The sequence below is a fragment of the Sinohyriopsis cumingii genome, chromosome 15 (assembly GCF_028554795.1).
Source record: "Sinohyriopsis cumingii isolate HCF-2022 chromosome 15, ASM2855479v2, whole genome shotgun sequence".
Classification (NCBI taxonomy): Eukaryota; Metazoa; Mollusca; class Bivalvia; order Unionida; family Unionidae; genus Sinohyriopsis; species Sinohyriopsis cumingii.
In genome coordinates this window covers 101,890,958-101,917,284 of record NC_142975.1, presented here as the reverse complement: position 1 = coordinate 101,917,284, position 26,327 = coordinate 101,890,958, and the positions used below count along the sequence as shown (strand labels likewise).

General features: G+C 34.4%; 1 protein-coding gene across 1 annotated transcript in view; it reads right to left on the bottom strand.

The window, feature by feature from the left end:
- Positions 1 to 26,327, bottom strand: part of LOC149782391 (uncharacterized) — a 113,336-nt gene that overhangs the window by 65,141 nt on the left and 21,868 nt on the right. Inside the window, exons 2-4 of the mRNA XM_089933778.1 lie at positions 23,059 to 23,160; positions 19,717 to 19,833; positions 14,078 to 14,176 (exon numbers count right to left, since the gene is read on the bottom strand). Coding sequence (XP_089789904.1) covers positions 14,078 to 14,176; positions 19,717 to 19,833; positions 23,059 to 23,160 — 318 coding nt within the window. The remainder of the gene's footprint in view (positions 1 to 14,077; positions 14,177 to 19,716; positions 19,834 to 23,058; positions 23,161 to 26,327) is intronic.

The following is a 26,327-nucleotide window of genomic DNA, read 5'->3' as shown; positions in this document are numbered from 1 at the left end:
ATCATCAATAGCTATCTATATACATTACTTAATAATCATTAGCTATTTATATACATTACCTAATAATCATCAATAGCTATCTATATACATTACTTAATAATCATCAATAGCTATCTATATACATTACTTAATAATCATCAATAGCTATCTATATGCATTACTTAATAATCATCAATAGCTATCTATATACATTACTTAAGAATTAACAATAGCTGTCTTTATATTGCCTTCATCTCCATTACTTAATTGCAATAAAAATAAACATAAAATGTAATGAAGCCGAAAGGACCCAAACTATCATATCATTATTTCCTAAAAGGGTACTACCTACACATTCTAATTTGACATGTGTTGACACTTTGGACATTGATCACTCAATGCAACTTAGTTTGATCAGTAAATACAACTTGGTTTGATCACTGAATACAACTTGGTTTGATCACTGAATACAACTTGGTTTGATCACTGGATACAACTTGGTTTGATCCTTCAACACAACTTGGTTTGATTACTGAATACAACTTGGTTTGATCACTGAATACAAACTGGTTTGATCACTGAATACAACTTGGTTTGATTATTGAATACAACTTGGTTCGATAACTGAATACAAATTGGTTTGATCACTGAATACAACTTGGTTTGATCACTCAATGCAACTTGGTTTGATCACTGAATACAACTTGGTTTGATCACTGAATACAGCTTGGTTTGATCACAGAATACAACTTGCTTTGATCACTGAATACAACTTGGGTTGATGACTGAATACAACTTGGTTTGATCACTGACTACAACTTGGTTTGATCACTGAATACAACTTGGTTGATCATTGAATACAGCTTAGTTTGATCACTAAATAAAACTTGGTTTGATCATTCAATACAACTTGGTTTGATTACTGAATACAACTTGGTTTGATAACTGAATACAACTTGGTTTGATCACTGAATACAGCTTGGTTTGATCACTCAATAAAACTTGGTTTGATCCTTTAATAAAACTTGGTTTGATTACTGAATACAACTTGGTTTGGTTACTGAATACAACTTGGTTTGATCACTCAATACAACTTGGTCTGATCACTGAATACAACTTGGTTTGATCACTCAATACAACTTGGTTTGATCACTGAATATAGCTTGGTTTGATCACTAAATAAAACTTGGTTTGATCACTGAGTACAACTTGGTTTGATTACTGAATACAACTTGGTTTGATGACTGAATACAACATGGTCTGATCACTGAATACAACTTGGTTTGATTACTGAATACAACTTGGTTTGATCACTGAATACAACTTGGTTTGATCATTCAGTACAACTTAGTTTGATCATTGAATACAATTTGGTTTGATCACTGACTACATCTTGGTTCCCTACTTTATGAGATTAACAACAACAAACAGAAATGGTACAAACAAGTGAATGACATGGACAAAACATATTTACAAACATAAATCACAAATGCATGCATGCAGAAATAGGAATACTATTTATTTCACATGACTGATATGGTCTCCCATACCATACCAGCATCATCCAATAAAGAATGGTATAGGCAATGAACAATTGATAGTCTCCCATCAAAGGTAGAAAGGCAATGGAGTTGTTTGCTACTGGGTAAGTTGTCTTACCATGTACATTCCAATGGATCAAATAATGCAATCAATTAGGAAATCATTAAGCAAAACGTTTAAGGTCAAGATTTTTCATTCTATGCGTGAAATGGCAACATGTATCATCTTCATCTTGATGGCATTATCTACAAAAAAATCAATCATCCATGTTTTCTTCAACTCAATATCTATATGAGGAAAACATACTATTTTCAAGGGTGAGAACTATGATAAACACAAGGAAATAATAATACAATAATAATAATAATAATAATAATAATAATAATTAGAAGAAGAAGAAGAAGAAGTAGATTAACAGTGGGAACAATGAGAATTGATGTTGTTGATGTTGTTATTGTTGTTGTTGTTGGCTTGACTTCACTTGCAAGGATTTAGGAAGGGGATATCCACGTCTCTTGCATGTGCACTGGTGGATTAAGAGCCCAATACATGGCAGGCACGTCCATCCACAGAGCCTGCAGGGAATGTCTGGTTTGTGGTGGGTGCTGTTGATGGTTCTCGTATTTTTCTTTGCCACCATTTTTTTCCTCCAAGCGTGTCTGATTTGTTAAAAAGTGGCAGTGGCCCGGTGAACTGATTGTGGCCAGCTTTCGTGGTCAGTAGCTTGTGATGCCCATTGGTGGTGATCGATGCCACAGGTGGTGAGGGTCTTTTTCAGTGAGTCTTTATATCTCTTTCAAGGTGTCCCTCTATCATGGTTGCCAGTGGACAGCTCACCATACAGTGCAGTCTTTGGCAGGCAATGATCCTCCATCCTGGACACGTGCCCTGCCCAGCATAGCTGTATCTTCATGAGCATGGCCTCAATGCTGGTGATCCCTGCTTGCATGATGACTTCAGTGTTTGTGATGAAGTCACTCCAGTGTATGTTAAGGATGGTGTGAAGGCAGTGCTGATGGAAGCATTCAAAGACACAGAGGAGGTGGCTGTAGGTGACCCAAGAATTGGTGCCATATAGGAGGGTGGTCAGTACAATAGCTCTGTAGGCCATGATCAATGTATCTCTTTAGACTGGAGTTGTACCACACTCAATTATAGAGTCGGCCAGAGGCTCTGTTTGCCTTGGTCAGTCTGTTGTCTATTTCTTTGTCGATCTTGGCATCAGAGAATAGCGCAGGTAGGTGAACTACTGTACTACATTCAGCTTTCTCTGGTTAATGAAGATGCTTAGTGACTGGTACTCTTTCATCGTAACAAGCTGGTGTAGTACCTTAGTTTTCTTTAGGCTGACCTCAAGTACAAAGAGCTTTGTTTTGTTCTCAACATTTCTCCTGGATCTATCTCAGGATGAACACCATGTCCGTTGTGCCCCAATTGGCTCTGAAGCCATGTTGGCTCTCTGGAGCATGTTCTTCTGCACTGGCGGGCACCAGTCTGTTAAGCAACACTCTAACAAGGATTTCACCTGCAATGGAGAGCAAAGGTATCCCAGGGTAGTTTGAGCAGTCAGACTTTTACCCCTTGTTTTGAACAAGGTGAGGATGACTGCATCTCGGAAGTCCTGTGGAAGCTTCCCTCTCTCCTAGCCACAAATGAAGAACTCATAAAGTTTGGTGTGCGATGCTGGACCTCCACTTTTCTATATAATAATAATAATAATAATAATGAGGACTTTGTATAGCACCTAATCCTTAGAAGCTCTAAGTGCTTTACAACTTTAGACAACACCTATAAGATAAGAAACATAATAATATTATTACAAAAACAAACAACATGAAATTAGAAATTTTTTTAAAAAAAATATAATCAAACATGCTGAGAATATTTCAGGTAGGAAACATTATTAGGTCTATAAGTTTGTTCTTGCTGTTGAAATAAGAGAGTTTTGAGAGCCCTCTTGAATGTGATCACTGTGTCTTTGTGTCTAAGTTCAGTGGGCAATTCATTCCACGCTGTTGGGACCTGATATGCAAAAGAACGCTGTCCATATGACTTTGTTTCCATACTTGGAATAGTGAGTATACGATTGTCAGAAGAGGAGCATAAGTATCTTGCTGGTGTGTACACATGGGTGAGGTCAGATAGGTATGTTGGACTAGAGTCCAACAGTGAAATGTAGCACAGAGAACAAATTTTGTGTTTGATTCTGGATCGAATGGATAGCCAGTGTAGGGTACAGAGCAGCGGGGATGTGCTCTGATCATGGTACTCTAAGTATGATCTGAGCAGCTGTGTTTTGAACTTTTTGAAGTTTCTGGAGTAGATATTGAGATGAACCAGACAGAATTGAGTTACAATAGTCCAGTCTTGAAAGTACTAATGAACACAAGTGTTTTAGCGACATCAACTGAAAGATATTTGCGAATTGAGCTGATGAGTCTCAGCTTAAGATAACTGCAGGCTTGCATCTGTTCATGACATGTTGGTGCAATGTGAGAGTACTGTCCAGAGTAACACCTAGGCTTCATACTGATTGTGTGAATTTAATGTTGGCATTGCTGATATTTATTGTTTTAAGTAAAGGATGTGAATGAGAAAGTCTTTGTGTTGTGATCAGAATGGCCTCAGTTTTATCATCATTCATCTGCATCTTGTTACAAGTCATCCATGATTTCACATCAGAAATGCACCTCTCTACACCTTTGATGGTAGCAACTTCTGGTGGGATACCATGTTTTCCTGCAGCCTTTCCAGTCTTCAGCTGTTCTATGGCTTTTATAGTCTCTTGCGATATGGGTGACTCATCGAGCTCCATCTTTGGAGGCTGTTGTGGGATGCGATCAATAGCTGCCTACTGACTGTACGGTTTGTTCTGAAGAGGCTATGGAAGTGCTCTAACCAGTGGTTCATGATAGATTCCCTGTCAGTGAGTAGCTCTTGGCTATCTGCACTCTGTAGGGGGCTCTTTATTGAAAGGAAGGATCATACACTGCTTCCAACACTTCATAGAACCCGTTGTAGTCACCAGTGTTAGTGTACAGCTGGGTTCTTTCTGCAAGCTTTGTCCACCATTGATTTTGTATGTCTCAGAGTCTGCACTGGAAAGAGCTGCAGATAAGTTGGAAGGCTGCTTTCTTCTGTGGACAGGTTGTTTGAGTGAGGTGTGCTTGTTACGTTGATCTCTTTTTGGCAAGCAGCTTTGGGATTTCTTGGTTGTTTTCATCAAACCAGAATGGCAGCCTTGGTGTGATTCCAGAAGTAGATCTGGCAGAAAATGAGGTTCTTCAAGACTAGACTGCAGGCTCTCTTGAAATTCTGCCTTGACGTCAGAACACGTCAGAACACAAAAGGTTCTTGATCTGGAGATTCCTTCTCGGAGTACCACTTTTTTGTCTGGGCCTGGGCTTGAAGTGGAAGTTGAGCCTGCATCAGGCAAGACAATGATCTGTGTGGCACTCTGCTCTGGGCATCACTCTGGTATGAAGGACAGATTTTAAGTCCCTCTGGCATACTATAATGTAATTGATTAGGTGCCAGTGTTTTGATCTTGGATGCATCCAGGTCATTTTCAGGATGTCTTTCTGCTGAAATATGGTGTTTGTAATGGTGAGGTGTAATTCTGCACAAAATTCAAGAAGCAGGTGTCCATTGTCATTGCAGCCACCCATGGCATGTTTCCCAAGGTCAGCTTTCAAGGCTTCTGAGTCTCGGCCCACTCTGGCATTGAAATCTCTGATTATTTTATTGTTCTCTGAGACGCTCTTTAGAAGTCTGTACAGGTAAGCATAGAATTCATCATTTTCAGAAGGATTCACCTGGAGTGTTGGAGCATATACACTGAAGAGTGTGGCATTTTGTTGGTTCCATAATGGGAGATGCATGGACATGATGCGGTGGGTGTGACCAATGGGAAGGTTTGTTAACTTGGTGGCGATTGAGTCCTTGACCAGGAAGCCAACTCCTGAAATTTGTTTTCAGTCCTTGGTTTTCCTGACTAGTAGAGGATGTATCCAGCGCTGAGTTCTCTCTGACTTTCCTCCTCTGAAAGTCGGACTTCGCTAAGAGCAGCATTTTCAACACTAAGGCAAACAATGATAATACATGGGATGGAAAAGGATAATACAAGTGTTGGAAAAGGAGCACAAGTATTTAGATGGGGTGTACACATTGGTGAGGTGAGATAAGACTGGAGCCAGTCAAAAAAATGTAGCACAGTGAACAGATTTTGTGTTTGGTTCAGGATCAAATGGGTAGCCAGTGGAGCAGAAAGAGGTGTGCTCCGTTTTTTGTGCTTTAAGGATAAACCAAGTAGTTGTCTTTTGAACCTTTTGAATATTCTGTTGTAGATACTGAGATAAACTAGACAGAAGTGAATTACAATAGTCCAGTAATGAATTTACTAAGGAACATACAAGTCTTTTAGTGGCATCAACTGAAAGAAAACTGCAAATGGAGCTGATGCATCTATGCTTCAAATTTGCAGCCGTGCATATGCTCATGACATGTTGGTGTCATGAGAGTGTTGCAAGTGACACTTAGGTATCTCAATGACTGTGTGAATTTAATGTTGGTCTTATTGTTTGAGATATAGGATGTGAATGAGAAAGTCTTTGCATGGTGATCAGGATGATTTAAAGTTTATCATTATTTATCTGCAGCTTGTCATCCATGACTTAACATCAGAAATTCACCTCGCCTTGGATAGTAGACCACACTCATGTTGGGGAGCTAGATTTGTATATTTGAGTGTCATCAGCATATAATTGTGAGACACTGGATGTTGATATATGACACATGAGAGCAGCTGAGTGTACAGAGTGAAGACAACTGGGCCCAGAAGAGAGCCTTGTGGAACACCAAAACATGGATCAACCATGCTGGAATGTTTTCTATTTACAGACACAACCCTGTGAATAAGTAGGACTTGAATCATAATAAAGCTATATCATAAATACTATATAAACACTGGAGATGGTGTAGTAATATATCAAATTCAAATGTGTCAAATGCTGCAGCCACATCAAGGAGGTTGAGGACTGTAATCTTTCCAATATACATAGATGAGATCCTTAACTACTCTCAGATGGGCAGTTTCAGTACTATGTTGAAGGCAATATGCAGACTGTACATTGCTAAAAAGACTGTTTGAATTCAAATAAGATAGAAGTTGGTATAGAACAACTTTTTCTAAGATTTTAGACATGAATGGTACGTAAGAAACAGTGTGGTAGAGCTTAAAACATTATGGTCAAGCGTCGGTTTCTTCAAAAGAGTCTTTACAGTGTCAGTTTTAAAAAATTATGGGAATTCACCAAATGAGAGAAAAGTGTTGATAACATCAGTTAGTGAAGGCAATATTGAATCTAAGCACTCAAGCACCAGTGATGTTGGAAATGGACCAAGTTCACATCACTTTAGGGTGCTCTTCATGACAACTACCGGTATATGTACCAAATCCAGAAACAGGTTCAAATGATGTTGAATGTGAGCTGCAAAATTCATATAAACTTCCTGCAGAAATATTGCTGCAGACATAAAATTTTGCAGACTCTGGATCCTTCAGTCTGTGTATTTTTTAACATGATATAATCGTATGAACAATAACATCAGAGTTAGAAGTACTGCAATGTTAATATTTATGATGCATCATACTGTATAAAATGACCAGAAATCTGGCTTAAACTTTTACCAATTTAAGCCCTTTGTTTGACCTATGTATTTGCTACATAAATACTGGGTCTAATGCAATGATGAACATTTTAAAATCATTGAAAAAATGAATTGTTAAAGGGTAAGTACATTAAGTGAATATTGCCATATTAATTAATGGTGTATTGTACAATGTGCTTCCATTCCTTCTGGAAAAGTCATATCTTGCAAGGAAATAAAAACAGAAAGTCTTTCAAGTTATAATGGTGATTAAATTTATATATACTGTATAGAGATCAGGAGTAAATCTCTTTTTGGAATATTATGGTCACTCCTACACAGAAAGATATACAATCTCATAAAATATATTCTTTTACAAAATGCATTCTCAGGAAGAGAACATAATCTGCAAAGGATATTGAGCTTTCTCTTGTCAATTTCAGCACATAAAACTTCAGTCCAGGCATGCTTTCATTCATCGTAGATATGGCATTTTATGATAATTCTTGAATGTGCTTCATGTTGATGCTGAAATACATCTAAGTTTTTATGCCTTTCCTTCCAATCTTTGACCAGATCTCACAATAATAAAGCGCTTTTGGAATAACAATATAGTATTTTGACCTGCAGTGATTTAGGGGTTCAACTTAAATTCTATTTTCCCAATCCTGATAAATAAATATAGTGATTTTCTTCCTTTTTTACATGCCTTTTCCACTTTTGCTATGCAGCTTGTTCCAGAGCTCAAACTGATAACTACATCATCTGTTTGGCAGTTTAGGAAATGATAATTATGGCTGGACTGATTTTCAACTTGACATTGCATTAGTAGAACAAAGCATAAATAGACAATTTGAGTGAGCAGCACAGTAACATTAATACTAACACTGACTTCCACCCTGCACATCATAACATCCTCTGGACTGGAATGGTAATTACAATCATTGTCATAATCGCGATCATCAAATTATATCATAGGCATCAGCTGTTTTTGTAACTAATTTCAACATGCTTATTTGAGTTTCTGTCCTGATTGTCATAGTAACCATCTGAACCAGGTGATCTCTTTCTTCTATGGACATTGCCTCTATTATTTATTGAATGAAGCTGGTTTCTTGTCATCCACATCACAATGGTCACACCTGGCCACAAGATAAAATCTCAATTTTCTACAATTCCTGATTTCTCAGCAGGAATGCTTATCTTTACAATGAGGTTTCTATTATTCCTTCTATTGAATGTTCATATTGTTGTGGGATGTAACCACTTGCTTTCCAGGCATGATATTTTTCTTGGTTGCGAAAATCTGGTATCATTGTTTCCCAGGAAATATTGAACAGTTTTATGCCATTGTACACCAATAAACAGTTGATCATCTCCTTCATCATGATTTGTCTGATCCACATTTTGATCCATTTCTTTAAACTATTTCATGCATTTCAATGACATGATGGAGTCTGCTTGATGCCAATATCTTGAAAGTATCAAGCACTAAGTTTGGTATCTACATCAGGACTAAATTTGTCAAAGTATGATGCAATATTTTTTCCTAATTAAATAATTTATTCATCATTTAAATGGATACATTGGACTGTTTTGACCAAGTCATTTTCTAATTCATAAACTATTGCCAAAACGAGTGTTTAGTTCACTTACAACTCTGCTGTCATTAGTTCATTGAAATCAGACTTGCTATTACTAATGCAAAGTGGGCATGGAGGTACTCTTGATGATGTTGTCTTGCACATTATATTTTCTATCTGTGAATTGTTACTGTTTAAAAACAAATATGAATATGTAACAATCACTAGCATACATTTCAGCATTTGTATCTTGCTTCGCTGTTTTCCATGAAACTAACTTTTTATTAGGAAATGACTGGAGGCTTCCTGCACTACTATCTATCATTAATCTAATCCAGGCAACCATGTCTTCTACTAGCTATCACTAATCTAAACCAGGCAACCATGTCTTCTACTAGCTATCATTAATCTAAACCATGAGATAAGGTCTTCTACTAGCTATTACTAATCTAAACCATGAGACCATGTCTTCTACTAGCTAGCACTAATCTAAACCTGGCAACCATGTCTTCTACTAGCTATCACTAATCTAAACCAGGCAACCATGTCTTCTACTAGCTAGCACTAATCCAAACCATGAGACCATGTCTTCTACTAGCTATCACTGATCTAAACCATGAGACCATGTTTTCTACTAGCTAGCACTAATCTAAACCATGAGACCATGTCTTTTATTAGCTAGCACTAATCTAAACCATGAGACCATGTCTTCTACTAGCTATCACTGATCTAAACCATGAGACCATGTTTTCTACTAGCTAGCACTAATCTAAACCATGAGACCATGTCTTCTATTAGCCAGCACTAATCTAAACCACAAGACCAGCTCTTCTACTAGCTATCTCTAACCTAAACCATGAGACCATGTCTTCTACTAGCTATCACTGATCTAAACCATGAGACCAGGTCTTCTACTAGCTATCACTAATCTAAACCATGAGATAAGGTCTTCTAATAGCTATCACTAATTTAAATCAGGCAACCATGACTTCTACTAGCTATCACTAATCTAAACCAGGCAACCATGTCTTCTACTAGCTAGCACTAATCTAAACCATGAGACCATGTCTTGTACTAGCTAGCACTAATATAAACCATGAGACCATGACTTCTACTAGCAACCACTAATCTAACCCATGAGACCATGTCTTCTACTAGCTATCACTAATATAAACCATGAGACCATGTCTTCTACTAGCTATCTCAAATCTAAACCATGAGACCATGTCTTGTACTAGCTAGCACTAATCTAAACCATGAGACCATGTCTTGTACTAGGTAGCACTAATCTAAACCATGAGACCATGTCTTGTACTAGCTAGCACTAATCTAAACCATGAGACCATGACTTCTACTAGCTAGCACTAATCTAAACCATGAGACCATGTCTTCTACTAGCTATCACTAATATAAACCATGAAACCATGTCTTCTACTAGCTAGCACTAATCTAAACCATGAGACCATGTCTTCTACTAGCTATCTCTAATCTAAACCATGAGACCATGTCTTGTACTAGCTAGCACTAATCTAAACCATGAGACCATGACTTCTACTAGCAACCACTAATCTAACCCATGAGACCAGGTTTTCTACTATCACTAATTTAAACCATGAAACCAGGTCTTCTACTAGCTATCACTAATCTAAACCATGAGACCATGTCTTCTACTAGCTATCTCTAACCTAAACCATGAGACCATGTCTTGTACTAGCTATCACTAATCTAAACCATGAGACCATGTCTTGTACTAGACAGCACTAATCTAAACCATGAGACCATGACTTCTACTAGCTATCACTATTCTAAACCATGAGACCATGTCTTCTCCTAGCTAGCACTAATCTAAACCATGAGACCATGACTTCTACTAGCTAGCTCTAATCTAAACCATGAGACTAGGTCTTGAACTAGCTAGCACCAATCTAAACCATGAGACCATGTCTTCTACTAGTTATCACTATTATAAACCATGAGACCAATTCTTAGTTCCAATCAATTTTTTTTTAACAATTTGTCAGTTTAGAATCTTTTAGTGAGTCAACTTAGTTCATTTTCAAGTTGCTCAAAAGTGAATTGGTCAGGGATGTGTGAGCTTTGGCTGTAATTATCCTTATCAAAGGTTTTGCAATTCATATCTGGCTATCCATGCTTGAGTTTAACCATTCTGACTGTGATCAAGCAAAGAAACAAAGAAGTGGCTCTAGTTCATGATGGTTAAATTCTTTTTAATTTAGGTTCCACATGAGGCACTATTATTGACATATGCAGTTTATTTGCATATGAACAGTGATCAGACTCAAAATACCAATCAGCAGTCAATATTAAAGTTACTTTCTGCTTAAAAAACTGGGATAATGATTTAGCTGTTTATACTAAAACTTTCCAATAGTCTTCTGAGCCCGGAGAAACAAGTCCAAACACTACTCTGTCAGTTTAGAAATTTTGTTGGTGTTTTCCTATTACAGTGCACTGTCTGTCTTTAAATTGCATTGTATGGCAAAATATGTGCTTCGTTTATCTCATACAACCTTTCCATCTAATTGGCTTTAGGACAGGTTTAGCTGAGCTATTTACTGTTCATACATACTGATTGCAGGAATAATTATATTATGATGTTCAAGAAATACTGTTTTTCATTGTTGAAAAATCTTTGCAGCTAATATTCCTGAAAACTGTTTTTATGGATGAATGGACAATAGACAGACAAAAGATGCATGATGGTTGACAGACCATGACATGCTCTTCTGGTCTCTAACCAAATACAAATAAATGGAAGATGTATTAAAGGAACTATCTGGATTAAGCCAAACTGCTCTAAAGAAAAAGCAAAATAAAAATAAAATTATGCCACAAATTTTAAAAAGTGAAAAGAAAGACCTTCTCTTCTGTTGAAAATGAGTGGCCTTAAACAAGCAGAAAGAAAGTGAAACAAACAATTCGAGCAAAATTCAACAAACAATTTATTTCTCTATGTTACAAAGTGAAAATTTAAAATCAACTTACAGTATTGTGTATTAAATTCTTAATATACTTAAATGCACTATCTCAGGTCCAGAAGAATATAATGTTTTGAATGGAATCCAATAGCCTTGAATGTCTTGATGTATCAAAATGATATAATTCAGAATATCTCTGAATGAGTCCTCAATAATTCCAAATCAATGTTCTAGTCCAAAATGTCAATGAGCACTTTGCAATTTTAATGAATAATTTAGGAAAATAATTACTCTCAAATTATGTCTAAACATAAATTCTTATTATAGATTCCCAGTGACTGATATGAATCATGAGAGGGTCAACTGACCTGTGTTATGACAGAGTATTCTGAAAAATCCATTCATCCTCATGGAAAATTGCATGAAATTGTAAACAAGTTTGCCTCCATAACTTTTTAAGCTCATAAACAAGGTTAGAACTTGAACTAAAATTGCAATAAACATCTTAAAAAACATGACAAGACATGTAGGCAAAATCTATACCCTCAATCATGGACAAAAGTCAAGCATAACACTATGACAAACAAAAATCTTTATAATAGTAAAGGTGTACATTTTTAACCACACATCAGCTCCAATAGATAAGACTTTTTACTTGAATAAAGCTGTCCAAATGTGTTCATTGTTATTTCTAGCAAGACTAGATAAACAAAACAAAATGTCAACTGAACTTGAGATCTGTCAAGCAAGAGCAAGAAGCGCATATGGGATCTGGGTTAAAAATCATGAATCCAAATATTTTCAATTACTGTAATGAAGCACATAGAAAACATCTATCATACTGGTGTGAAATACTTTTCTACCAATCTGTGTCCACACAGAAAACATCTGTTCAGAGTTTCATCACCCAACAGCTTGATTTCTCAGATCTCATCAACATAATTTGGAATACGGAATTTACTCTAAACATTTCACAACAATTCCACAAAATCTGAGATGGCTGGCATCTCTGTGATTATTAAAATCAGTTGTTCAAAGCAAATCCTGATTAATTGGTTGTCAACAAGAAGTCACTGCAAGAAAAGACGACAATGGTCCCAAAATGTGGTAATGTTCAATGAATATAATGATATATCAGTGTCATTTTTCAGTGTTCAGTGAATATGTTGACATACCAGTGTCATTTTTCAGTGTTCAGTGAATATACTGACATATCAGTGTCATTTTTCAGTGTTCAGTGAATATACTGACATATCAGTGTCATTTTTCAGTGTTAATCAATATATTGACATACCAGTGCCATAGTTTATTGTACAGTGAATATACAGTGTCATACTTTGGTGTTCAGTATTTAGTGAATATATTGACAATCCATTCACTTTCTCTCCTAACAGGCCATGCCACAAGTTGTTTATTCTGTTTTTTTTTTATGATTGGGTTCAAGCCATGGGTTGCATCTTATCTTCATGAAATCCAACACCCCTGAAAAGGTGGAAACTGCTTCCCATCATTCATGCAGATCATACTATTGTAAATGCAAGTCTTTAACGTGGACCAAATTCCTCATTAACTAGTTCCAATTCAGGAAAATAATTATCACTTCTGGATGACCAATTTGCGAAATTAACAATTCTTGTAAAAAACACTACGTAAATTTTATAGTGGTTGCTTTCAAGGTCTATTAGAATTTTCATTTACAAAAGATCCCATGCAAGAAATTGGACCAAGAGCCAGGATACTAAAACAAAATGATATCTTGCAGGTAAGAAACCTTCATTTTCATCAAGTATTCATTTTCTTTTGTATCCAATCACAAGTAGGTTGACAATAAAATTAAAATATTGCTCATCTACACAAAACATCACAAAAGCTTAAAGATTAAGTTATTGTGTCCAGTAAGCCAATATCCAACATGGCACATGTGCTTAACATATGTGTGCTAATTAAAGCATGTGAGTGAATTATGTCTAATAAGGTACTATCCTACACCATGGGTGTGTTATACACATGTGTGTTAATTAAAGCATGTGAGTGAATTATGTCTAATAAAGTAATATCCTACACCATGGGTGTGTTATACATGTGTGTGCTAATTCAAGCATGTGAGTGAATTATGTCTAATAAGTTAATATCCTACACCATGGGTGTGTTATACATGTGTGTGCTAATTCAAGCATGTGAGTGAATTATGTCTAATAAGGTAATATCCTACACCATGGGTGTGTTATACACGTGTGTGCTAATTAAAGCATGAGTGAATTATGTCTAATAAGGTAATATCCTACACCATGGGTGTGTTATACATGTGTGTGCTAATTAAAGCATATCTGGCTATTTTATGTATAATTAGTGTAATGTCCATCACCATTATAAAGGATAACTGACCTTTATATACAAAGACCACAGCAGCGATTAAGGCAATGACACATGGGATGCCTGAACCTAGGCCGAGTCCAAGGCCAAGTTCAAGTTTACATGGATTACCTGTAATATAAATGTGTCTATATTCAGAAAAGGAAACTTAAAATGTAACAAAGCCCAAGGGACCCAAACTACCATACCATTACTTCCAAAAAAAGGCAGGACCTACTTACACTAAAAAAGCAAGACCTAGTTATACTAGACGGATATGTACTTTGTACATTGATCAATGAATCGATCTTTATATCCTCCTTTAGGAGATTAATAACATAGACAAATGGTCCCATACCAATAAGTGGTTTTACAGAGTATATTCCAACGTATCAAATAGCACAGTCAATTAAGAAGGCATCAAGCAAATATTTTAAGGTTGAGTTTTTTAATTCTATGTGTGAAATGATGGCATGCATTATATCATCCTAATCATGATGTTATCCACAGGTAAATAAGTCATTCCTGTATTCTCCAGGAATACACACACACACACACACACACACACACATATATAATTTTATGTGTGAAATGATGGCATGAATTATATCATCCTAATCTTGATGTTATCTACAGGTAAATGAGTCATTCCTGTATTCTCCAGCAACACACATATATATCTAACAACACACATATATATCTAAAAACACACATGTATATCTAACAACACACACATATATCTAACAATACATATATATATAACAACACACATATATAACAACACACACATATATCTAACAACACACATATATATCTAACAACACACACACATATATGGGGTACACAATATAATTTGTTTTGGTTGAGAACAAAGACAAACATCAAAAGTATCAATAGAAGTGTAATGAAATAATCAATGCTGTGAAGTCACGTTATCTGAAAGGAAACCCAGGTGAATTTCAAGTTACTTCATTCATTTATCAACCTTTTCTTAGTTTGCCTTTGATATACATAAAACAAACAGAAAAACTAACTAAAAAAACCCAAAACATTTTGGATTAGTTGCAAAATACTGATATGCAATAAAATACATGTAGTCAGATTCATGCAGAATTCTGTATATATTGGCAATGAATCTGTTTTTGTTTAATATAGTTATTCATGCAAAGAAAGGTATATAATTTTACTAAAATACTAAAATTTCTAGCAGTTGTGTGATCTGGTGGCCTAGCACCATTTTTATTTAAAACCATACTGATTATACTGAATGATCTATAAAATGATCATTCTCATCTTCACCCAAAACCTGTTACCCAAACAAGTGTGTCCTTGGTGAAAGTTGAGATCTTTCTTTTCTTAGCTGAAACAATGTTGGTATAACATTTTCGTTGGTGAACATAACTGGGGTGGATTTGTTTGTGAATTCCACTTTGTCGCTGTAGAAACAATCCCTAGTGTTTATGCACATGCAATTCTGTCAGCCCCTATTGGAGGCGCTTTCTTCAACTGCTGGATTCACTGCTGACAATACAACTGAAATCACTACAAGGAATGAAAATATTCCATGGTCTCTTGCAATTACATCACCTCTGATTATGATAATTTTAGCAGCACCAAGGTATTGTTGTGTTTGGTCGCATCAAGTTGATCGAATTGTATTTGGATCAATCACACTGGAATAATTATAGTTAATTTCATTGGGGAAAGTTTCAGTGTGACCTGACAATTGTTTTTACAGTGTTTTTACTATTAGGCAGACTTTCATCCACTCCATGATGTGACATTATTATTTAAACATGTAACAGGTTCAATAAATATTCTCAGCTTATTTTTTTAAAAATGTTTTCTAATTTCATGGTGTTTGTTTTTGTAATCATATCATTATATGTTTTTTATCTTATAGGTATTGTCTAATGTTGTAAAGCGCTTAGAGCTTCTGAAGATTAGGCGCTATACAAAGTCCTCATTATTATTATTATTTGATATGTGTAATGCATAGTTGCTTTTCATCCTAAGACTTACTTATTTACTTCTTAATCACATAGTCCCATCATGACCTTGACAACAACCAATCATTTTAAAATAAAACAGAACTAATTTACTCGGCTGCTACTAATTTTGAATCAAGGTTAAGACCCAGGTCAACATCCGGTGTTTACTAAAACAAACAGTCAATTATCCATTACCTGATTACTCACTAACTTGTCAAAGGATGAATTTAGAACATGTAACAAAATTAATGAATTGTAATTGTCTAAGTCTAAACATCAGGTATTAATCCATGTTGTTTGGAATAACAGTTATTGGTGCTTTTGATGATGATGCTACTGCTTGCATTATTAATTGATTATCATACCCACACAGGTTATGAACGACTACAGGGATTTTTGTTTTGTTTGGGTAAATCTGAAATTACAAATTACATGGGTTGTGCTCAGATCTCCTTTATATGTGCCAGTGATGTGACAGTGATCACAAACTTTGGAACTGGAACTTCCAGTTCTGTCAGTGGAACTAAAAGCTCCTTCACAGAAACATCAATGAGTGGTTGCGGACAACTCGCCAATCTTATTGTTAGTCGTTGGATGTGAACATGTCTTCCACTGGAATATTAAGACATTGAAAATCCTCATATATAATAAATGTAACTTTCATCTTTCAGTATAATTCAGTAAATTGGAGAATATGTTTGTAGTTTTGTTGCATTATTGTCCACTGCAGTTTATCACTGATCAAAACACAGTAAAAATCATGGTCAGTGAACAGTTGTTGGGTGTTAAATAAATGCATGCAATGTCTACATGCACATTTCTTACTCTGGTATTTGCTGTGAAATAACTATTCTAACTAATCATATCACTCAGCAACAACAAATCAGTTTGAGTTCATTTGCTTTGTCCATGTGGGGATAGTGTCAAGCAGATAAAATCCTGATCCCAAGTAAACACATTAAGAACGATACCATGGTTAATTAATTCAAATTTGTTCAGTGTGGCCTCAGTAACCTGCACCAGAAATTCTCATTACCAAAACTGAGTTCATCTCAGTGTTGCCATTATTCTGAGGCTGGTCCAGATTATCACAAGCTGGATATAACACTGACAAAATTGGCCATTAAAAAATCTGTTGCTAGAACTTTTTACATTTATTATAGATATGTACTTTGACTGATATACATCTGTCAAGAGTCCATCTTGATCCAATATTGGTGTATTTTTACAATGTCTTGGGAACATACTGACATTAATTCAAGTGGCATAATTACAATATCTGCCATACCTGAGGTACCAGAGTAGTGTAACACCAATATGATTCCAGGAATCTTATTTGATACCCATTGTTGATGTATTCACCTGGTTTTCATGTTTGTGATATAATTGCCACATGATTTTCTAATTCACTACTGAGTATTCTCTTGTGTAACTTGCATCAGATGTTTAAGATGTACTAGGTGATTAATAGTCAACATCAGGGATTTCCTTTTTTCTTGCAGAATACCAAATAAAGTTTTTATCTTTTTCTGCTTTGAAGCTTGACCAAGAATACATCACTGCTGTTTTAAGATCATTCCTAAGTTAATTAATTTATCAATATGTTCCAGATATGTTTTTGAAAACATATATAACAGCCTTTGAATCTCTCTGATAAATGTGTATGATATATTCAAATGAAATAGTGCTTTAAGCCTTTCTGCCATGTATTTGTATACACCATTCATTGGGAAGAATGATATCCTTATTTTAGATCTAGGAATTCTGTCAAAATATTATGGGCATGAATATGAGAATTTGTCTCTATATATTATATATATATATCTATACATAATGGTAATTCTTCAATATAATATACATTCTCTGCTATACTGATTATAAAATATCCTCTGCCATCCAGTACAAATTCCATGCCCCACTGTGAAGACAACATGTAGGAAAAATAAATAACCTAGTTTCTGTAGCATTGTACCATTTTCTGTTGAAAGTTGTAAATAATAATTAAATACTACCACCCACCCTCCACATCATACTATTTTCCATGCTGGTCTGCCTCATATTTAGAATCAAAATGGTCATTATATTGATTGTCATAAATTTTGCCATTGATATCACAATCATCATAGCTATTTTTGGTACTACTTCCAACAGGCTTATTTCAGTTTCTGTCCTGATTGTTGCTGTAACCATCTGAACCAGGTGATCTCTTTCTTCCAAGGACACTGTCTCCATCATGTCTTGGATGAAGCTGGTTTCGTGTCATCCACTTCTCACAGGTGACTCCATGCTTTCTGATAAAATCTTGACTTTGTATAATTCCCGAGTCCTCAAAAGGAATGTTTATGATTACAATGAGGTTTCAAACATGCCTTCTATGGATGATTAGTGATGTTGTGGGATGTGGCCCTTGTTTTTCAGGTGCAATATTATTCCTGATTACAAAGATATGATATCAATGCTTCCCAAGAAATATTTAATAGGTATGAACCATGTTGCACTCAAAAATACTGTATCACCTCCATCATGAGTAGTCTGATCCACATTTTCCAATTTTTATTCAAATATTTCATTTCTTGTGGTCTCATGAATCTGTATTTACTTATGTAGTGTTGGTGTCTTTTGTTTCTTTAGCATGCTTTATAGTCCTAATTTCTGAATATATTTAAAATTTTAATTTTGACCAATAGCTTTGTTTTTTTAAATAAAAATAATGATCAATCATGTTTTTTTTTAATTTTTCCAGATTCTAAATTCACTTCTACTCACTGATTTTTAAAATGCTTTGCTTATTCATGTCTCAAGTCATGTGCTGTGTGTTTTGTCAATTTATATTCATGTGTAATGATGTGTTTGAATGTCCAACTATGCATGCTTGTTGTAATTCCTTATTTGTTTTATGTAATGTTGGTACAAAGTTTATTAAAGCTTATGCTGTATTATTTTTTTAAACCATGCTGACACTAAATAAATCTTAGCATTCTAATAGTTAGCCATTTTGTCTATATTTTGAGTTATCCACATTGAAGGCTCCCTCTCTCTCTCTGTGGATGCAATGAATAAAACACGTGGCAAATATGATTTTGTGATTGACTTATCCAAGTAAGTTAAATGGTAATAAGACAAAAAGCATCCATCATAGTATGTTCCAAGAACATTATTATGCTCCAGGCCATTGCTTCCCTCTGATTTTGCAAGTTTAACAATGGATCAAGAGTCTGGATATGTCCACACTTTGTAATTAATATTTTTAAGCATGATGCAATCCAAAATAGTAGTGTACTCTAATTAAAGCATGTGAGGTTTTTTTTATTCCATAAGGTACAGTATTATCCTTCTGTGTAGGTGTGTCATAGATGTGTACATTGATTGTCAGGGTATTAAATTCAAAAGGGAAATATTCTGCTGGGTAGATTATACAAGTATACAAATTACATCATACAAGTGTTTTATGTCTAATAAGGTAATATCCATCAGGGATGATGTGTGTTTCTTGTGTATATCAACTATTTTTCACTAAAGAAGTCAATACTATTTAAACTGATCTCTAAAGTTTCTTGTTGGAGATATTACCTGAGACTTTAGAACAGCACATGTGTCATTGTTTTTATAAGGAATGGAGAGAAACTATTTCATATGATATATATATATATATATATGAAACCATTATATAATATAACTCACCTTGAGATATGAGGCCAGCGATAATCATCCAGCCAACTTGAAATGTAATGCCTAAGCCAAAGCCTAAGCCTAGGCCTAGGTCAAGTCGTATGCCATGTACATTTGTATATATATCACCTGTAATATAAATTTGTCTACATGAAGAATATGAAACAGTAGAAGTCATGTGACCATAACCCTATTATTCAGGGCTAAAAACAGTAGGAGTCATGTGACCACAACCCTATTTTTCAGATTATAAGACAGCAAAAGTCATGTGACCATAACCCTATTATTCGGGCTATTAAAAAAATCTTTCAAGTCATATTGTTGAATATATATATATATATATATATATATATATATATATATATATATATATATATATATATATATATATATAGAAAGAATTAAAAAAGGGATATTTTAAGGAAATCATATTATATTATTTAAACTGTTGTTGACTTTTTATCTTTCTGGGAATCATAACACCATATATCAATATTTTATATATATATATATATATATATATATATATATATATATATATATATATAATTATTATTAAATATTATAAAATATATCCTATTTTTTCACATATGCTGCCATTTTTCACCTGTTTGCAACCTAATGTACTGGTTTCTTGTCATCTATATTTTGTTCTTTATAGATTAAGAAATTACAGTACATGATGTATACCAGTCTATCATACTGGCGTGAAGTATTTTTCTACTAATCTGTGTCCACATAGAAAACATCTGTTCAGAGTTTCATCACCCAACAGATTTATTTTTCAGATCTCATCAAGATAATTTGGAATACAGAATTTATTCTAAACATTTCACAATAATTCCACAAAATCTGAAATGGCTGGCATCTCTGTGATTATTCAAACCTGTTGTTCAAAGCAAATCCTGATGAAATGATTGTCAACATGAAGTCACTGCAAAAAAAGATGACACTGGCCCCAGATGTGTCAGTGTTCAGTGAATATACTGATATATAAGTGTAATTTTTCAGTGTTCAGTAAATGCATTGACATAGAGTCATTTTCAATGTTCAGTGAATATACTGACATATCAGAGTCATTTTCAGTGTTCAGTGAATATACTGACATATCAGAGTCATTTTCAGTGTTATTGAATATATTGACAAAGAGTAATTTTCAATGTTCAGTGGATATATTGACACATCAGAGTCATTTTCAGTGTTCAGTGAATACACTGACATATCAGAGTCATTTTCAGTGTTCAGTGAATATACTGACATAGTCATTTTCAGTGTTCAGTGAATATCGAGTATGCTAATATTTGTCATTTTCAGTGTTGAATGAATCTAGTCATGTATGTGTCCTTTCAGTTTCAATCCATTCACTTTCTCTCTCAACATGCTATACCACAAGTTTTTGTATTCCAGTTCATTCTGGTTCAAGCCATGGGTTGCATCTTATCTTCATGAAATCCAACACCCCTGAAAGGGTGGAAACTGCTTCCCATCATTCATCCAGATCTCATTGTTAAAAATGCAAGTCTTTAACATGGACCTATTTCCTCATTAATTAGCTTCGATTCAGGAAATAATTATCACTTCTGGATGACCAACTTACAAAATTAACAATTCTAATCTTGTAAAAAACACTGTATGGAAATATTATAATGTCTGCATATAGTAGTTGCTCTCAAGTTCAATTAGAATTTTCATTTACAAAAGATCGTATGCAAGAAATTGGACCAAGAGCCAGAAAGCTAAAACAAGATGCTGTCTTGCAGGTAAGAAACCTGTCCTCATTTTCATCATGTATTCATTTTCTTTTGTATTCAATCACAAGCAGGTGGATTATAAAGTTAAAATATCGCTCATCGACACAAAACCAATTTCCTACAGGGTATGTGTGCCATACATGTGTGTGCTAATTAAAGCATGTGAAAAAATTATGTCTAATAAGGTAATATCCTACAGGGTATGTGTGTTATATGTGTGTGTGCTAATTAAAGCATGTGAGTGAATTATGTTTAATAATGTAACTACAGGGTAGTAGTTGTTGTTGTTGTGGGGTTTAACGCCATTTTTCAGCACACGATAGGCTATATATGGCAGCCAGTATTAATGGTGGAGGAAGAACCTGGGAAAACCCTGGAAAGAACCACCGACCCACGAGAAGCTACTGGCAAGCTTTCTCACATACCCACACTGGCTGAATCCGAGACTCAAACCAGCACAGACAGAGGTGAGATGGCAGTGATCCATAACGGAGAGCACTTTAATCCACTTGGCCACTCAGGGCCCCCTACAAGGTAGGTGTGTTATACATATGTGTGCTAATTAAAGCATGTGAGTGAATTATGTCTGATAAGGTATTATCCTACAGGGTATGTGTTATACATGTGTGTGCTAATTAAAGCATGTAAGTGAATTATGTCTGATAAGGTATTATCCTACAGGATAGGTGTGTTATACATGTGTGTGCTAATTAAAGCATTGAATGAATTATGTCTAATAAGGTAATCCTACAAGGTAGGTGTGTTATACACTTGTGTGCTACTTAAAAGTATGTGAGTGAATTATGTCTAATAAGGTAATATCCTACAGGGTAGGTGTGTTATACATGTGTGTGCTAATTAAAGAATGTGAGTGAATTATGTCTAATAAGGTAATATCCTACAGGGTAAGTGTGTTATATATGTGTGTGCTGTGCTAATTAAAGCATGTGAGTGAATTATGTCTAACAAAGTAATATCCTACTGGGTAGGTGTGTTATAAATGTGTGTGCTAATTAAAGCATGTGAACAAATTATGTCTAATAAGGTCATATCATACAGGGTAGGTGTGTTATACATGTGTGTGCTAATTAAAGCATGTGAATGAATTATGTCTGATAAGGTAATATCCTACAAGGTAGGTGTGTTATACACATGTGTGCAAATTAAAGAATGTGAGTGAATTATGTCTAATAAGGTAATATCCTACAGGATAGGTGTTATACATGTGTGTGCTAGTTAAAGCTTGTGAGTGAAATATGTCTAATAAGGTATTAACATACAGGGTAGGTGTGTTATACATGTGTGCTAATTAAAGCATGTCTGGCTATTATGTATAATTGTAATGTCCTTCAGGGTAGATGTCTTACATTCAGCATATCAATTATTTTTCAAAAAAGGTGCTAACGGAATTAAAATTTATTTCTAAATGTTTCTATTGGAGGGTCTACCTGAGACTTTAGAATTGAAAATCATGACTCTAATTTAAAAAGGAATTGGAGAATGAATGAATATATATATATATATATATATATATATATATATATATATATATATATATATATATATATATATATATATGAAACCATTATAAAAGATAACTGACCTTTAAATATGAAGATCACACCAATGATACTGGTGATGACACACTGGATGCTTAAGCCTAGACCAAGTCCAAGGCCAAGTTCAAGTTCACAAGTTTTATTATCTGTAATGTAAATTTGTCTATATTCAGAATATGAACCAGTAAAAATGATGTGACCAAACCCCCATTTGTTCAGGTTATAAAACAGTAAAAGTCATGTGACTATAACATAACTAAACAGGTTAAAAACAGGAAAATTCATGTGACCACAAACCTATTATTCAGGTTATAAAACAGTAAAAGTCATGTGACCATAGCCCTATTATTAAGGTCATAAAGCAGTAAAAGTCATGTGACTATAGCCTATTATTCAGGTTATAAACAGCAAAATTTATGTGACCACAAACATATTATTCAGGTTATAAAACAGTAAAAGTCATGTGACTATAACCCTATTATTCAGGTTATAAATAGCAAAACTGATGCGACCACAAACCTATTATTCAGGCCATAAAACAGTAAAAGTCATGTGACCATAACCCTATTATTAAGGTCATAAAACAGTAAAAGTCATGTGACCATAACCCTATTATTCAGGTTATAAAACAGAAAAAGTCATGTGACCATAACCCTATTATTCAGGTTATAAAACAGAAAAAGTCATGTGACCATAACCCTATTATTCAGGTTATAAAACAGAAAAAGTCATGTGACCATAACCATATTATTCAGGTCATAAAACAGTAAAAGTCATGTGGCCATAACCCTATTATTCTAAGTTAAGGCATGTTAGTTATCTCTATGGTCTCATGTGACAGATTATGCTAAACTCATCTATAACCTGCAATATGAAGGAAATATTGAGTATCCTAATAATCAGCAATAGCTATGTTCATATTACCTTCATTTCCATTTCTTAATTAGAATAAAAACAAACTCAAAATGTGCTGAAGCCCAAGGGACCCAAACTATCATATCAATATTTCAAAAAAGGGCAAGACCTTGGCATCCTAATCTGACATGTGTTGATACTTTGGTCATTGATCATATATGCCAGTTTTATACATATAAGACAAACAACTCAGTAGCTATTTAAATTTCTGTCAAAGGAGACTAACTGAATCCCCTGCCTACACCCATTAAGGGTGAGATTAAAATTCTCAAAGTGACAATCTGCACTCAGTGCCACCAATGTCATATGTGGTGTAATAGGATATTAAAAAAGTACAACCATATATACATACATTTATAAAGACAGACTATATCACAATATGCCTGTTATCCTTTGAATGCATGGTGATAAATACCATATGTTATCCTTTGAATGCATGGGATAAATACCATCTGTTATCCTTTGAATGTGTTGGGGATAAATACCAACTGTTATCCTTTGATTGCATGGGGATAAATACCATCTGTTATCTTTTGAATGTGTTGGGGATAAATAGTATCTGTTATCCTTTGAATATGTTGGGGATAACTACCATCTCTTATCCTCTGACTGCATGGGATAATTACCATCTGTTATCCATTGAATGCATGGGGATACATATTATCTGTTTTCCTTTGAATGTGTTTGGGATAAATACCATCTGTTATCCTCTGAATGCATGGGGATAAATACCATCTGTTATCCTTTGAATGTGTTGGGGATAAATGCCATCTGTTATCCTTTGAATGTGTAGGGATAAAATACCATCATTGACTGCATTTCTTTTTGTTATGCAGTAATTAATGTTTCAGAATGGTCTAACAGTCAAGAAAGATTCAACAAAACTTGATCATGTGCTAAGTGTGTGTATGTGTATGTTTGCATCTACAATAATTTATTTTTCTTGAGTATCAATAAATGAATTGTATTTCATCAACTATGTCTGGATATTTCAGAAAATTTTGACATAAATATATTAACAGGAAAAAACAACGTTATGTGGAACAGACTCTCTATTTAACTGGCCATTGAAGAATATGATGTGGGACATAAAATAATAACATATGTCTGACAAGTGAATGGTGTTTAGATAATATAGATTTGTAATTAAACAGGTGAGACAGGAAATACTAGCATATCTGTCTGACCTGTGACTAATGTTATACCATGGATTTGTATTTATGCAGTTGACACAGAAAATATTAGCATATGGAGCATAATGGTCAAGTGAAAACAATAATTCATATATACCAAAAATATTCAGAGTATTATAAGAAATCTTTGGCTTATGACAGTCTTGTATAACAGTTGTACATATATAATCTGATATATCTATGTGATAACTACACTCTGATATATCTATGTGATAAATACACTCTGATATATCTATGTGATAGATACACTCTGATATATCTATGTGATAGATACACTCTGATATATCTATGTGATAGATACACTCTGATATATCTATGTGATAAATACACTCTGATATATCTATGTGATACACTCTGATATATCTATGTGATAGATACACTCTGATATATCTATGTGATAAAGTCTTATATATCTATGTGATAAATACACTCTGATATATCTATGTGATAAATCCACTCTGATATATCTATGTGATAAATCCACTCTGATATATCTATGTGATAGATACACTCTGATATATCTATGTGATAGATACACTCTGATATATCTATGTGATAACAGTATGTTAATCTTATATAATATTATTATTTATTGACTTATGTTATATTTGTATACTGTCATGTAGCTGGCATTAAACTTTTCGATTCTTTACTAGCTATGTGCATTTTTGTTTGAACTGCAGTTCATATAGTTAACTAATGTACTAGCTAATCATGCCAGTGTGGATAAATGAAGGACATTATTATTGTCATTACTGTTATTATTGTTGTTGTTATTATTATTATTATTATTATTATTATTATTATTTATTATTATTATTATTATTATTGTCATTTTGGAACTTGTTTCTGACAAGCTCCCTGCAGTAAAAAATGCAAACTAATCCCTGACTTGACCCAAAGGTCAGTGAGTTAGGTTTTTAAAACTCTTTCACAAAAGTGCAGAAAAGTTAGAGGCCATATTTGCACCATTTTCATTCAAAACCAATTACATACTGATTAAAGTATTTTCATGAAAACCCCTTGTCTGTGGAGTAGTGGCAAGAATTTTGAGATGGATATGGTGCCATTATGGAAATCAGATGAGCACTATTTTGATTAGAATGACCTATATGTATTGCTATAATAGCGTTTTAGTGCATGTGTGTGTGTGTGTGTGTGTGTGTGTGTGTGTGTGTGACTTGGATTTTTCACATAGCTCTAAC